The sequence below is a fragment of the Salmo salar genome, chromosome ssa09, assembly GCF_905237065.1.
Source record: "Salmo salar chromosome ssa09, Ssal_v3.1, whole genome shotgun sequence".
NCBI lineage: Eukaryota > Metazoa > Chordata > Actinopteri > Salmoniformes > Salmonidae > Salmo > Salmo salar.
Genome location: NC_059450.1, coordinates 77,968,307 through 77,985,461, shown reverse-complemented (window position 1 = coordinate 77,985,461; position 17,155 = coordinate 77,968,307). Strand labels below are relative to the sequence as shown.

Here is a 17,155-nt window from a genome sequence, read left to right as displayed (position 1 = left end):
AAACCAAATTACAACACAGTCAAAACAAAACTACATTGCTTATTGGGAAACACAAGCACACGCACAAAGCAAAATGCAGTGCTATCTGGCCCTAAATCGACAGTACACCGTGGCAAACTATTTGACCATGGTTACTGATCAAAACCTTAGGAAAAACCTTGACAAAGTACAGGCTCAGTGAGCACAGCCTTGTCATTGAGAAGGGTACACAGGAAAACCTGGCTCCCTGTAGAGGAAAGGCTGTGCAACAACTGCACCACAGCAGAACCCGAGACAGAGCTGTATTTCCTGACAAAATTTAAAAAATATACAACAATTAGAGAGTGTAATTTCCCCAAATTTGAAACCCTTATTCAAGGTTTCAAAGACCTCTCTGATAAGAATAGGCTACCTGTCCTGTTGGGGGAGGACACAGAGAGCTGTGGGTTGACAGCGCACTACATTGCTGCCTGCCATAAGATGGGGGACAGTGTCTGACAGACCAACCAACCTGCTCATGTCCTCTATGCTTACTGTTATTGTTCAACGTATGGTTATTTTGACCCTTGATTATTGTTGTTACCTTTGTCAAGGTTGACAATATAGATTTTGTATTATTTTAATTATGTTAGTATTGTAAATCTCCAAAGTAAGCTTTGGCAATATGTACATTGTTAGGTCATGCCAATAAAGCAAATTGGAGAGAGCGAGAGAGAGTGTTGAGTGTACTGTGATCTTGATGCTCCTTTCCAATAAATATTGAGGGTCTTATTCTGGCGACATGACGATCGATGCTTGGCTGCCGTTTGACTTATACAAATATTCTCGCTCTTATCCATAATAATGTCATCATGTAGACTATACCCACACTGTATCTGAGAGCTGTTGGCTAGAGCGTACGTGCCCAGACCAGAGTGGACACATTTGCTTGTGACAAAACTATCGGTAGAGTTGAAAATGTGATGGAAACATATTAAACTTTAGATTTTTATTCGGTGCATGAAAACTTCCTCAAAAGTACATTTAGTGAGCACTACATCTTCACGCAGTGATTTTTATCTGCAAAAAGTCAATTTGGTGGAAACACCACTGGTGGCAAAATGCGCATATCTTCTTCACGCAGATTCTAACGTATTCACATGAAACTCTGTCACCAATTGGATGGAAACCTGAAGGAACCATTCTGTAGTTACTCTATTTGAAATGGAAACATATAGCATGAGGAGATGGTTACTTTGCTTAGTATGCAACATAGAGTGGCTTACAACTCAAAGCATAACTTGAGATTATGTTTTCCACATTGTTTCATGTATCGTGTCTAAAACTGAGGCAGAATGTACTAACTCAACACTGCTTTTGATTTCCAGCAGCGTCTTGGAATGGGCCAGCTCCATTTCCTCTTGGCCATGTATCTACCTAACCTAGCTACGTACAATACTCAAAGTCATGCTGTCACCTTTAACACAGAGATTAAGACCAAGTGTTTTATTTTTACCTCAGTATTTTTAATTAACATTAGCGTGCCCCCTCGCCAACAAGCACATCAGCTCATTTGGAGGTAAGATGCGATCCGCCGGCCGTGACTCACTGCCAGTGATTGGGCTGATAACGGTCGCCACGCCGACACTCTATTACCATAATACATATCCCCTCAAGCCACATTATTCATGCTAGTGAACAAAAGGTGACATTATAATAATGTCACCGTCCCACCGTCCCTGTGGTGTCTGGTGGTAGCTCAGAGCCAGGCGGCTGGCTGAGAGCCCCAATAATAGAGTTTGCGTTCCAAATGGCACCCTAGTCCCTATGTAGTGCACTACAGACTATGGGCTCTGGTCAAAGGTAGTGCACATAGGGAATAGGGTGCCATTTGGGATGCAAAGAGAGAGATTTTTTTATGCTAGCCTCTTAAGAAAAATATCCCTCTAATACCTTTCCCAAGGGTGCTATATTCTATAGTTTAAGTGCTGCGTTGATGGGGGCTAGTGTGTACAACTCACTACTTAATCCTCAAGACAAGGTGTTGAGGAGAGACTGTTCTTTCTCTCTCTTATTAACCTGACGTGCTGTCATCCATTTCTGATAATGGTGCATGAGGTAGAGTATGACATTATGGGACGTATGATCAGTTATAGGGAGACAGCTGGACTACTCAGACTCATAGGGCTATGATATAGAAGGTGACTGTTGAAACAAGACAATTTCAGCCCTAACTAGATAGATGTCATTGTGTCTGTGTGAATGAGGGCTGGGTCTGGGTCTGGGCCCTGGTCAAACGTAGTGAACTACATAGGGAATAGGGTGTCATTACAGACAAACCCACAGTGATGTCAGGGGTGAGGGGTGAAAGGTCATACAGTACCTGTAGGGAGATGTGGGCAGTGTTACAGGTTAGAGGTCAGGGGTTAGAGATGGTACAGTACCTGTAAGGAGATGTGGGCAGTGTTACAGGTTAGAGGTCAGGGGTTAGAGATGGTACAGTACCTGTAAGGAGATGTGGGCAGTGTTACAGGTTAGAGGTCAGGGGTTAGAGATGGTACAGTACCTGTAGGGAGATGTGGGCAGTGTTACAGGTTAGAGGTCAGGGGTTAGAGATGGTACAGTACCTGTAGGGAGATGTGGGCAGTGTTACAGGTTAGAGGTCAGGGGTTAGAGATGGTACAGTGCCTGTAAGGAGATGTGGGCAGTGTTACAGGTTAGAGGTCAGGGGTTAGAGATAGTACAGTACCTGTAGGGAGATGTGGGCAGTGTTACAGGTTAGAGGTCAGGGGTTAGAGATAGTACAGTACCTGTAGGGAGATGTGGGCAGTGTTACAGGTTAGAGGTCAGGGGTTAGAGATGGTACAGTACCTGTAGGGAGATGTGGGCAGTGTTACAGGTTAGAGGTCAGGGGTTAGAGATGGTACAGTACCTGTAGGGAGATGTGGGCAGTGTTACAGGTTAGAGGTCAGGGGTTAGAGATGGTACAGTACCTGTAGGGAGATGTGGGCAGTGTTACAGGTTAGAGGTCAGGGGTTAGAGATGGTACAGTACCTGTAAGGAGATGTGGGCAGTGTTACAGGTTAGAGGTCAGGGGTTAGAGATGGTACAGTACCTGTAGGGAGATGTGGGCAGTGTTACAGGTTAGAGGTCAGGGGTTAGAGATGGTACAGTACCTGTAGGTAGATGTGGGCAGTGTTACAGGTTAGAGGTCAGGGGTTAGAGATGGTACAGTGCCTGTAGGGAGATGTGGGCAGTGTTACAGGTTAGAGGTCAGGGGTTAGAGATGGTACAGTACCTGTAGGGAGATGTGGGCAGTGTTACAGGTTAGAGGTCAGGGGTTAGAGATGGTACAGTGCCTGTAGGGAGATGTGGGCAGTGTTACAGGTTAGAGGTCAGGGGTTAGAGATGGTACAGTACCTGTAGGGAGATGTGGGCAGTGTTACAGGTTAGAGGTCAGGGGTTAGAGATGGTACAGTACCTGTAGGGAGATGTGGGCAGTGTTACAGGTTAGAGGTCAGGGGTTAGAGATGGTACAGTACCTGTAGGGAGATGTGGGCAGTGTTACAGGTTAGAGGTCAGGGGTTAGAGATGGTACAGTACCTGTAGGTAGATGTGGGCAGTGTTACAGGTTAGAGGTCAGGGGTTAGAGATGGTACAGTACCTGTAGGGAGATGTGGGCAGTGTTACAGGTTAGAGGTCAGGGGTTAGAGATGGTACAGTACCTGTAGGGAGATGTGGGCAGTGTTACAGGTTAGAGGTCAGGGGTTAGAGATGGTACAGTACCTGTAGGGAGATGTGGGCAGTGTTACAGGTTAGAGGTCAGGGGTTAGAGATGGTACAGTACCTGTAGGGAGATGTGGGCAGTGTTACAGGTTAGAGGTCAGGGGTTAGAGATGGTACAGTACCTGTAGGGAGATGTGGGCAGTGTTACAGGTTAGAGGTCAGGGGTTAGAGATGGTACAGTACCTGTAGGGAGATGTGGGCAGTGTTACAGGTTAGAGGTCAGGGGTTAGAGATGGTACAGTACCTGTAGGGAGATGTGGGCAGTGTTACAGGTTAGAGGTCAGGGGTTAGAGATGGTACAGTACCTTTAGGGAGATGTGGGCAGTGTTACAGGTTAGAGGTCAGGGGTTAGAGATGGTACAGTACCTGTAGGGAGATGTGGGCAGTGTTACAGGTTAGAGGTCAGGGGTTAGAGATGGTACAGTACCTGTAGGGAGATGTGGGCAGAGTTGCGTATCTTGGCGCTGGACAGCTCCAGGTAGGCATCTTTGCCCAGCAGGTGGACGGTAACGATCTTGTGGCACTTGTTTCCGGTGAAGCCAGGCAGACAGCGGCACACAGGCTCCCCAGCCATCACTAGACACTGGGCTCCGTTCTGACACTCTGACTGGTCACATGGGCTAGTCTGCAGCAGGATCATAGGGGGAGGGTTCTCGCAGAACAGACCACTACAGGATGACAGAGACAGATGTGTGGGTTAATATCACACTCAATTAAGCTGCCACACACACTCCACCATGGTCCCTCCCATCATGATTATACACACCCTGCACTACCCTGCACCACCCCACACCCCACACCACCGCACACCACCCTGCACACTGCACCACCCTGCACCACCGCACACCACCCTGCACCACCCTGCACCACCGCACACCACCCAGCACCACCAAACACTACCCAGCACACTGCACCACCGCACACCACCCTGCACCACCGCACACCACCCTGCACCACCGCACACCACCCAGCACCACTCCACACCACCCCGCACTAACCTGCACCACCCCACACTGCAACGCAATACCCCACACCACCTTGCACCACCCTGCACCACCCCACACTGCAACGAAACACCCTGCACCACCTTGCACCACCCTGCACCAGCCCTACCACCCTGCTCCACCCTGCACCACCCCACAACACCCCGCACCGCACATCCAAGCAACACCCCACACTGCCCCACACCGCCTCACATCACCCTTACCACCCTGCACCATCCTGCACCATCCTGCACTGCACGCCTCAGACTAGACAGCCAAGTGGAGGATAATAAAGCACCATCTGTAGCTTCTCACAGTCTGGTGTGTGTGTGTGTGTGTGTGTGTGTGTGTGTGTGTGTGTGTGTGTGTGTGTGTGTGTGTGTGTGTGTGTGTGTGATCTGACTCTGTGTGTGTGTGTGTGTGTGCTCTGCAGCTGGCCTGACGCTGTTGCGGCACTGAGCCTACGTCAGCCTTTGCAGTAAGATCAGCCTGTGCGTGTGTGTGTCTGTGCTGCGTGTGGACTCACCTGAAGCCCTCTTTACACACGCAGGTGTATCCATTGACAGCGTCCACACACTCGGCCCCGTGCTGACACTTGTTCTCCAGACAGTCGTTGTAGTCCTGCTCACAGTGCTGGCCCACATAGCCTGGCAGGCACTCACACCTGACACAGGAAATAAAGAGGTACAATGTTACAAAGGAAATAGTCTCTTTCTCTTTCCATCTCTCTCTATCTCTCGCTACTCTTTCTCTCTCTCTTTCTCTCTTTCTCTCCCTCCACCCTTCTCCCTCTCTCTACTCTCTCTTTCTCAATTCAATTACATTTCAATTCTCTCTGAACACTTAACTGTTATTCAAATCCAATAACTTTTATTTCCTGAGAGGGAACTTCATGTATTGAACTCACTATATAAATGTACTCTTAACAACTGGCGCTGAACAGTTCCTCTTTCTGGCTGTGACTGAACTCTCTTTATTACCTTAAACCCACTCTCTTGCTCTTTCTAACATAGAAAAACTGTGCCTTTAAACAGCACAGTCACGTACACTAGCGTTTGTTTTCCTCTGTCATAAAATAACAGGATATTAACATGTTGGAGGAACAGAACAGAACAGAACAGGATATTAACATGTTGGAGGAACAGAACAGAAAACAGAACAGGATATTAACATGTTGGAGGAACAGAACAGAACAGGATATTAACATGTTGGAGGAACAGAAAAGAACAGGTTGTCCTGACGACAGGTGTGGCTGCCTCTGGTGACTTCTGACCTTTTTTAGTCTCGCCCCCATCTGAGAGCTGCATGTCACTCACCTGTAGCCTTTGGTGAGGGGGAGGCACTTGGAGTCATGCTGGCAGGGGTCAAAGCCTTGCATACAGGGGTCCACTCCCTCCTCACATAGATCCCCTGGGAAGACACACACACACACACACACACACACACACACACACACACACACACACACACACACACACACACACACACACACACACACACACACACACACACACACACACACACACACAAGATAATAGAGAGATGGTGAGTTCATGGCCTGAAACGTCATTTTCCGATATACATAAGACTAGCTAATGTCTGTCATGATTTGACTTAGTGGCTTATTGTGCGATTATTCTAGTGCATTGTATATATACGAGCATGGGATTGTGTGTAATGTTGAGTGTTTTGTGATTTGTCCCATTGTATTATGATGGCTCCCTAAGGCACCATCATGGCTTTCTCAGCATTCAACAGTTGGGTCATGTTTATACTGCCGGCCTGCTCCACTCTCCCATAGAGTGGGGGTTGGGGGTTGAAACACATGTATTATATTGTGCTGTAATCTGCATGGAATACAGGGCTTTTCCTGCCCAGGCAAGGCCCCATCGGAATCCACTAAATCACTGCCTGGCCAGGTTCAATAAACCCTCTGTCTCTGTCCACCTGCTTGGCTAGATCCGCTCCTCTAACAGTGGGGTGGCTGGGGCTCAGCCAGGCTTTCACAGCACAGGCCTGTCCTCCACTCCTTTACCCTCTCTCTCTCTCTCTCTCTCTCTCTCTCTCTCTCTCCCTCCCTCTATCGCCCTCTATCTACTGCCAGGTCTGTTTCCTCTGCCTCTCTCTCATCCTGCAGCCTCAATGTGGAGCCTTGGGGAAGCCTGCCCGCATCCCCAACAGCCCGCTGCATTACAGAGGAAATCCAGTCCAATTGGGTTTCTATGGTGATGTTTGAGTCTGTCTGTTCTCACTGCTCAGGCCTGGCTCATGTCTGAGTCTGCCTGTTCTCACTGCTCAGGCCTGGCTCATGTCTGAGTCTGTCTGTTCTCACTGCTCAGGCCTGGCTCATGTCTGAGTCTGCCTGTTCTCACTGCTCAGGCCTGGCTCATGTCTGAGTCTGCCTGTTCTCACTGCTCAGGCCTGGCTCATGTCTGAGTCTGCCTGTTCTCACTGCTCAGGCCTGGCTCATGTCTGAGTCTGCCTGTTCTCACTGCTCAGGCCTGGCTCATGTCTGAGTCTGCCTGTTCTCACTGCTCAGGCCTGGCTCATGTCTGAGTCTGCCTGTTCTCACTGCTCAGGCCTGGCTCATGTCTGAGTCTGCCTGTTCTCACTGCTCAGGTCTGGCTCATGTCTGAGTCTGCCTGTTCTCACTGCTCAGGTCTGGCTCATGTCTGAGTCTGCCTGTTCTCACTGCTCAGGCCTGGCTCATGTCTGAGTCTGCCTGTTCTCACTGCTCAGGTCTGGCTCATGTCTGAGTCTGCCTGTTCTCACTGCTCAGGTCTGGCTCATGTCTGAGTCTGCCTGTTCTCACTGCTCAGGCCTGGCTCATGTCTGAGTCTGCCTGTTCTCACTGCTCAGGCCTGGCTCATGTCTGAGTCTGCCTGTTCTCACTGCTCAGGCCTGGCTCTGGTTTCGATTGGTGCTAAGACCTGAAAGTCATTGGCTAAATGAGAATCAATATGTACCGTATTCGATATGAAAAATAAATAATTTCCCATCTAGCTAACAGTAGTTCTGTTTTACAGGGGAAACAGGGAAAAATAACATGAGGAGAAATCCAGAGAAGGTGGGTAGAGAGAAAGAGAATGACCTTTTCCCACGTCAGATCTGTCAGCTTGTATAGGAAGAAAGAGACTGACCTTTTCCCATGTCAGCTTGTAAAGGAAGAAAGAGACTGACCTTGTCCCATGTCAGATCTGTCAGCTTGTAAAGGAAGAAAGAGACTGACCATGTCCCATGTCAGATCTGTCAGCTTGTAAAGGAAGAAAGAGACTGACCTTGTCCCATGTCAGATCTGTCAGCTTGTAAAGGAAGAAAGAGACTGACCATGTCCCATGTCAGATCTGTCAGCTTGTAAAGGAAGAAAGAGACTGACCATGTCCCATGTCAGATCTGTCAGCTTGTAAAGGAAGAAAGAGAGAGTGGAAGATTTATAGATGTCTCATTGTCCTGTTAACCAGGAGGGTCCAGACCACTTAACACAGATAGAGGCACCACATACACACACACACACACACACACACACACACACACACACACACACACACACACACACACACACACACACACACACACACACACACACACACACACACACACACTCTCTCTACATTCACCCACTGAGAGCAGTTCTGCCCTGTCACTCAGAGAGCTGAGAGAACAGAGGTCAAGATAGCTCTTAATGGCTGCAACAGAGGAGAAGAGAGGCTGGTCATCTCACACAGTAGAGGCTCAGAGGGTCAACCAACCAGCCAATTGGAAAGCCACCTATCGAATTCCCCCGCCTCTCCCTCCCCCTCCCACACCTTCTCCCATCCTCTGCCTCATCCTCCTCCCTCCCTCCTTAACATAACGTTCCCAGGGTCTAATGGTCCTGGTCCACAAGCCAGCAAGATACTTTCTCTCTCTAGTCTAATGGTCCTGGTCCACAGGCCAGCAAGATACTTTCTCTCTCTAGTCTAATGGTCCTGGTCCACAGGCCAGCAAGATACTTTCTCTCTCTAGTCTAATGGTCCTGGTCCACAGGCCAGCAAGATACTTTCTCTCTCTAGTCTAATGGTCCTGGTCTGCAGGCCAGCTAGATACTTTCTCTCTCTAGTCTAATGGTCCTGGTCCACAGGCCAGCAAGATACTTTCTCTCTCTAGTCTAATGGTCCTGGTCTACAGGCCAGCAAGATACTTTCTCTCTCTAGTCTAATGGTCCTGGTCCACAGGCCAGCAAGATACTTTCTCTCTCTAGTCTAATGGTCCTGGTCTACAGGCCAGCAAGATACTTTCTCTCTCTAGTCTAATGGTCCTGGTCCACAGGCCAGCAAGATACTTTCTCTCTCTAGTCTAATGGTCCTGGTCTACAGGCCAGCAAGATACTTTCTCTCTCTAGTCTAATGGTCCTGGTCCACAGGCCAGCAAGATACTTTCTCTCTCTAGTCTAATGGTCCTGGTCTACAGGCCAGCAAGATACTTTCTCTCTCTAGTCTAATGGTCCTGGTCCACAGGCCAGCAAGATACTTTCTCTCTCTAGTCTAATGGTCCTGGTCCACAGGCCAGCAAGATACTTTCTCTCTCTAGTCTAATGGTCCTGGTCTACAGGCCAGCAAGATACTTTCTCTCTCTAGTCTAATGGTCCTGGTCCACAGGCCAGCAAGATACTTTCTCTCTCTAGTCTAATGGTCCTGGTCCACAGGCCAGCTAGATACTTTATCTCTATAGTCTAATGGTCCTGGTCCACAGGCCAGCAAGATACTTTATCTCTATAGTCTAATGGTCCTGGTCCACAGGCCAGCAAGATATTTTCTCTCTCTAGTCTAATGGTCCTGGTCCACAGGCCAGCAAGATACTTTCTCTCTCTAGTCTAATGGTCCTGGTCCACAGGCCAGCAAGATATTTTCTCTCTCTAGTCTAATGGTCCTGGTCCACAGGCCAGCAAGATACTTTATCTCTATAGTCTAATGGTCCTGGTCCACAGGCCAGCAAGATATTTTCTCTCTCTAGTCTAATGGTCCTGGTCCACAGGCCAGCAAGATACTTTATCTCTATAGTCTAATGGTCCTGGTCTACAGGCCAGCTAGATACTTTATCTCTATAGTCTAATGGTCCTGGTCCACAGGCCAGCAAGATACTTTCTCTCTCTAGTCTAATGGTCCTGGTCCACAGGCCAGCAATATACTTTCTCTCTCTAGTCTAATGGTCCTGGTCCACAGGCCAGCAAGATACTTTCTCTCTCTAGTCTAATGGTCCTGGTCCACAGGCCAGCAAGATACTTTGTCTCTCTAGTCGAATGGTCCTGGTCCACAGGCCAGCAAGATATTTTCTCTCTCTAGTCTAATGGTCCTGGTCTACAGGCCAGCTAGATACTTTCTCTCTCTAGTCTAATGGTCCTGGTCCACAGGCCAGCTAGATACTTTATCTCTATAGTCTAATGGTCCTGGTCTACAGGCCAGCAAGATACTTTCTCTCTCTAGTCTAATGGTCCTGGTCTACAGGCCAGCTAGATACTTTCTCTCTCTAGTCTAATGGTCCTGTTCTACAGGCCAGCAAGATACTTTCTCTCTCTAGTCGAATGGTCCTGGTCCACAGGCCAGCAAGATATTTTCTCTCTCTAGTCTAATGGTCCTGGTCTACAGGCCAGCTAGATACTTTCTCTCTCTAGTCTAATGGTCCTGTTCTACAGGCCAGCAAGATACTTTCTCTCTCTAGTCGAATGGTCCTGGTCCACAGGCCAGCAAGATATTTTCTCTCTCTAGTCTAATGGTCCTGGTCCACAGGCCAGCAAGATACTTTCTCTCTCTAGTCTAATGGTCCTGGTCCACAGGCCAGCAAGATACTTTCTCTCTCTAGTCTAATGGTCCTGGTCCACAGGCCAGCAAGATACTTTCTCTCTCTAGTCTAATGGTCCTGGTCCACAGGCCAGCAAGATACTTTCTCTCTCTAGTCTAATGGTCCTGGTCCACAGGCCAGCAAGATACTTTCTCTCTCTAGTCTAATGGTCCTGGTCTGCAGGCCAGCTAGATACTTTCTCTCTCTAGTCTAATGGTCCTGGTCCACAGGCCAGCAAGATATTTTCTCTCTCTAGTCTAATGGTCCTGGTCCACAGGCCAGCAAGATACTTTCTCTCTCTAGTCTACACCCATGTAGTCACAGTCTTTGTTTTTTCTCTGGAGAACACAGACGTCTAATTGCTGGGTTAGCCTATGGACTTCCCCTGGAGCCGGCCTGTGACCGCTTCTTCACATGGCCGCATGGCGCTGCAAGCCGCCGGCCCAGGGGCCCACATGCCCACACTGGGGAGTTAGCTGTGTGTGGCAGGCTGGCTGGCAGGGTGTTGCTCTACTGGCTGCCTCTCTGCTGACAGCCTCTAGACCCTCTGTGTTCTGTGCTCTGGTCCCAGGGGAGGCTGGGCCTGGGGTGGACGCGGCACGGCCAGGTCTACAAGGCATGCGGTGGTAATGACAGGGTTGGTGTGCGTGGAGCAGCTGCTCAGATCAGCACCCTCCCTTCCTTGTGACAGGCAGGTGATGGCAGCGACCGCCCATGATGCCCGACTGAGGAGATGCCCACAGCTGCTACCCCACATGCGCACTGCAGAGAGAACCTCAACAATACTGGCTGGTTGCACTCAGAACTGCACTGTGCTTGGGCTGAACTCACTGGACTGTGCAGACCCCCCCCCCTCCTCTTTGGCTCTTTGCTCCGACGTGATTGCATTGTCATTCCAAAGAGCAATTTCAGATCAATTCAGAAAAACTGTCCATTTTAGACTAGCAGATAAAAATATATTATTTGGTTTATTTAGGTGCAGTTTTAGTGCAGAGGAGCTTAGGATTTTGTATATGTTTAAGCTTACCTTTAGCTCACGTGGTTGTATCATTTTTTAGGGTGGTCAATATAACAACATTAGTTGATAATAAGTGTATTTCAGTAGGATAAGAAGTGTATTACACTAACATAAGAAGTGTATTATAGTAGCATAAGTGTATTACAGTAGCATAAGACGTGAATTGCAGTAGGATAAGAAGTGTATTACAGTAGGATAAGAAGTGTATTACAGTAGCATAAGAAGTGTATTACAGTAGGATAAGAAGTGTATTACAGAAGGATAAGAAGTGTATTACAGAAGGATAAGAAGTTTATTTCAGTAGCATAAGAAGTGTATTACAGTAGGATAAGAAGTGTATTACAGTAGGATAAGAAGTGTATTACAGTAGAATAGAAAATTCTACTGTAACCCCTTCCCACCCTCCACTGCCACATCAATTCTGAGCCCCACTCGATACCCGACTTCAGGACAGATTCTTCTTCGCCTCCCGACCCACCCACATAGAATTGTTCCGAGAGCCGATCTGTGACCCGCTAAATAACATCAATGTATTTTTTTAAATTATGAGGCTAGTAGTAGGCTATTATTCCACTCTCTGCATGAATTCATTTGTCTGCATGTATATTCGACATTTTGATAAAATACGTGTCATACCTATGAAGTTTGGGGGGCAGAAGCAGGTATAGTTGTTTATGCTGTCCACACAGGTAGAGTTGTTCTCACAGTCATTGTCCTCACAGTCGTCAGGGTTCACCTCACACTGCAGACCCTCGTACCCAGGAGGACACGTACAGCTTGGGAGGAGAGAGACAGGATAGCAGTCACAGATAGTTAGTTAGGACACTGCCAGAGTCATGGAAGTGTACTGGGTTTCATTCCACTTCACTTCAAATTCACGCTCCAGATGCCCTCTGCTCTGTGGCCCTGGCCCCTCTATTAAGGACTAATGCCCTTTGAAAGCCTAAGATCTGCACTTCAATTTGAATAACAACAAGGGTAGAACTCCAGTGACATTTGAAAATGTAATGTAATCAGGTCTGTCTGTGAATTCAATAACTCCAATTAGACGTGGGTCCTTGTAAGCTCCTATGTGGAAGGGCATTCATCAAGCTATAACTAAATGTCGTGTGGAATCGGTAGACCGTTTGACTCTGGCATCACACTGGCTCTGTCGCTCTCTCTCTTGTCTGTTATGCCCACCTGCCCTAGCTGGCTTTGCTGTGCTGTGCGGGCGGGGTGGCACAGGGTTGGCATCATGGGTGCGGCGTGGCGGGCAGGCTCTCAGCAGAGCAAGGAGAGATAAGCATCACTGGTGAGACGAGTGGCTTTATCAAACGCCTGTTGTTCTTTGAAGGCCAGCGGCTTCTGATTGAACATGACCCTGAGGAGATGAACGATTGTGGTGTCCTTTACAGTTCTCCAGAGGGACTGACTGGGGGGCTGGAAGCAGAGAGGGGGATATACAAAGCTCCTGTAAGAGGCCTCAAGGTTGCGACCCCTGGAAAGAGTGACATCATAGTGACTCAAGGAGATTAACCTTTGTGTCGGTGCATAGCTAGAACAGATACAGGCTGTGTAGTGAGGTCCTGCTGTAAAGCCTTAATCTGTTATATCAAAAGGCTGAGGAGAGATCCCACATGTGGATCATTGATGAGGCAGAGAGAGAGCTAGGGTTTGTTAGTTGGTGTTTAAAGGCCGAACAGTGAACAATGAAAGAGAGGAGAGTGTGGCAGTGGTCTGGCCCCAAGCCTGATGGAGAACAACACCACCATGGACCATGGGCTCTCACAGAGTCACTCACACACTGGAACAACACCACCATGGACCATGGGCTCTCACAGAGTCACTCACACACTGGAACATCACCACCATGGACCATGGGCTCTCACAGAGTCACTCACACACTGGAACAACACCACCATGGACCATGGGCTCTCACAGAGTCACTCACACACTGGAACATCACCACCATGGACCATGGGCTCTCACAGATTCACTCACACACTGGAACATCACCACCATGGACCATGGGCTCTCACAGAGTCACTCACACACTGGAACAACACCACCATGGACCATGGGCTCTCACAGAGTCACTCACACACTGGAACATCACCACCATGGACCATGGGCTCTCACAGAGTCACTCACACACTGGAACAACACCACCATGGACCATGGGCTCTCACAGAGTCACTCACACACTGGAACAACACCACCATGGACCATGGGCTCTCACAGAGTCACTCACACACTGGAACATCACCACCATGGACCATGGGCTCTCACAGAGTCACTCACACACTGGAACATCACCACCATGGACCATGGGCTCTCACAGAGTCACTCACACACTGGAACAACACCACCATGGACCATGGGCTCTCATCGAGTCACTCACACACTGGAACATCACCACCATGGACCATGGGCTCTCATCGAGTCACTCGCACACTGGAACAACACTGCTGCCTGCATGTTACTCCTCTGTCTGTGCCTACTATATAGGGAATGGTGTGCCATTTCAGACGGCCTCTCTGTCTGGTGTGTAGAGAGAGTAGTGGGTTGTGGGTACCTGAACTGGTCCTCTTGGCCTGGGATCACGTGGCAGGTCCCTCCATTGGCACAGGGGAAACTGATGCAGGCGTTGATGGATATCTCACAGTTCTGTCCCTGGAAGGGAGGAAGGGAGGAGGGAGGGAGGGGAAGAGAGAGAGAGAGGGGGGGGGGTGAAACAAAGAAGAGACTCAGGGGGTATGCTAGCAGACCTTACTAAATAAATCAATTATTAAATAAATCAAAAAAGGAACATTTTACATTTCAAATTCAAAAATAAATTATCTCAGCAGAGAAAAATGTCCTCTGTGTGCTACCTATATCCCCCCACTATAATCCCCATATTTTAATGACAGCTTCTCCATCCTGGAGGGGGAAATCAATCATCTCCAGGCCCAGGGACATGTACTAGTCTGTGGTGACCTAAATGTCAGAACTAGACAAGAACCTCACACTCATATTAAGAAATGCTATAGATGGAAGGGAAGTAGTGTGGAAACCTATCTAAAAACAATTAGGAAACAACAAATCAATCCCTTTCAGACAACTTCCAGGACAAAACGTTCCACTGTAATAGTGAAGGTGTAAACTTGGCAGTAGAAAACCTAAACAGTATACTTGACCTCAGCTTCCTTATCAAATCTAAAAATGTCAAACAGAAAACCGAAGAAATAAACAACAATTAAAAATAGTTTGATGAAGAATGCCAAAACTTAAAGAAATTGAGAAACCTGTCCAATCAAAAACAGAGAGACCCAGAAAACCTGAGCCTACACCTTCACTATGGTGAATCACTAAAACAATACAGAAACACACTACGGAAAAAGAAGGAATAGCAGGTCAGAAATCAGCTCAATGTAATTGAAAAATCCATAGACTCTAACCACTTCTGGGAAAACTGGAAAACACTAAACAAAAACAACACGAAGAGTTATCTATCCAAAATGGAGATATATGGGTAAACCATCTCTCTAATCTTTTTGGCCCTATAACAAAGAACAAACAGCAAAAACATATACATGATCAATTACAAATCTTAGAATCAGCTATTAAAGACTACCAGAACACACTGGATGTCACGTCCTGACCAGTAGAGGGAGTATTTGTTTTTTATTTTGGTCAGGACGTGGCAGAGGGTATTTGTTTTATGTGGTTCAGGGTGGTGGTTTATTTAGTAGGGTGTTTGATTTATTATTTCCAGGTTTTTGGGTACTGTTCTATGTTAGTGTATTTCTATGTTCTGTCTAGTCTTTTGTATTTCTATATTTTATTAATTGGGGTTGGACTCTCAATTGGAGGCAGGTGTTTTCTCGTTGCCTCTGATTGAGAGTCCTATATATGGGTATGTGTTTGGTTTAGTGTTTGAGGGAGATTGTTCCATGTATAGCTTATGGCCTTACAGGACTGTTTATTTGTCGTTGTGTTTCTTTTGGTGTACGTGTTTATTTTTGGTTCTCCTTCTTAACCAAATAAAAGAAGATGAGTGCACATATTCCTGCTGCGTTTTGGTCCACTTTAGCCGACGACAACCGTGACACTGGATTCTCCAATTGCATTGAATGAACTACAGGACAACATACAAACCCTCCAACACAAAAATACCTGTGGTGTTGATGGTATCCTCAAAGAAATGATAAAAAATACAGACCACAAATTCCAATTGGCTATACTTAAACTCTTCAACATCAACCTTGGCGCTGGCATCTTTCCCAATATTTGGAAGCAAGGACTGATCACCCCAATCCACAAAAGTGGAGACAAATTTGACACCAATAACTACCGTGGGTTATGCGTCAACAGCTACCTTGGGAAATCCTCTGCATTATCATTAACAGCAGACTAGTTAATTTCTCAGTGAAAATAATTTACTGAGCAAATGACAAATTGGCTTTTACCAAATGACCGTACAACAGACCACGTATTCACCCTGCACACCCTAATTGACAAACAAACAAACCAAAACAAAGGCAAAGTCTTCTCATGCTTTGTTGATTTAAAACAAGCCTTCGACTCAATTTGGCATGAGTATCTGCTAAACAAATTGATGGAAAGTGGTCTTGGGGGAAAAACATACAACCTTATAAAATCCATGTACACAAACAACAAGTATGCAGTTTAATTTGTAAAAAAAAAACATTTCTTTCCACAGAGCAGTGGGTTAGACAGGGATGCAGTTTAAGCCCCAACCTCTTCAACATATATATCAACGAATTGGCGAGGGGACTAGAAGAGTCTGCAGCACCCGGCCTCACCCTACTAGAATCTGCAGTCAAATGTCTGCTGTTTGCTTATGATCTGGTGCTTCTGTCCCCAACCAAGGAGGGCCTGCAGCAGCACCTCGATCTTCTGCACAGATTCGGGTTAGACCTGGGCCCTGACAGTACATCTCAGTACATCTCAGACTAAAATAATGGTGTTCCAAAAAAGGTCCAGTTGCCACGACCACAAATACAAATTCCATCTAGACACCGTTGCCCTAGAGCACACAAACAATCTATACATACCTCGGCCTAAACATCAGCACCACAGGTAACTTCCACAAAGCTGTGAACGATCTGAGAGACAAGGCAAGAAGGGCCTTCAATGCCATCAAAAGGAACATAAAATTTGACATACCAATTAGGATCTGGCTAAAAATACTTGAATCAGTTATAGAACCCATTGTCCTTGATGGTCGTGAGGTCTGGGGTCCGCTCACCAACCAAGAATTCACAAAATGGGACAAACACCAAATTGTAACTCTGCATGCAGAATTCTGCAAAAATGTCCTCAGTGTACAACGTAAAACACCAAATAATGCATGCAGAGCAGAATTAGGTCGATATCAGCTAATTATCAAAATCCAGAAAAGAGACATTCAATTCTACAACCACCTAAAAGGAAGTGATTCCCAAACCTTCCATAACAAAGCCATCACCTACAGAGAGATGAACCTGGAGAAGAGTCCCCTAAGCAAGCTGGTCCTGGGGCTCTGCTCACAAACACAAACAGACCTCACAGAGCCCCAGGACAGCAACACAATTAGACCCAACCAAATCATGAGAAAACAAAAAGA

At 47.2% G+C, this 17,155-nt stretch overlaps 1 protein-coding gene across 3 annotated transcripts in view; it reads right to left on the bottom strand.

Annotated features, from left to right (window-relative positions):
• Nucleotides 1–17,155, bottom strand: part of LOC106611956 (slit homolog 3 protein) — a 458,837-nt gene that overhangs the window by 27,548 nt on the left and 414,134 nt on the right. For all 3 annotated transcript variants that reach the window (XM_045724040.1, XM_045724037.1, XM_045724038.1), the window contains 5 exons: nucleotides 14,120–14,217; nucleotides 12,199–12,338; nucleotides 6,044–6,137; nucleotides 5,254–5,391; nucleotides 4,172–4,412 (listed from right to left, as the gene is read on the bottom strand). In XM_045724040.1, the coding sequence (XP_045579996.1) occupies nucleotides 4,172–4,412; nucleotides 5,254–5,391; nucleotides 6,044–6,137; nucleotides 12,199–12,338; nucleotides 14,120–14,217 (711 nt within the window). The remainder of the gene's footprint in view (nucleotides 1–4,171; nucleotides 4,413–5,253; nucleotides 5,392–6,043; nucleotides 6,138–12,198; nucleotides 12,339–14,119; nucleotides 14,218–17,155) is intronic.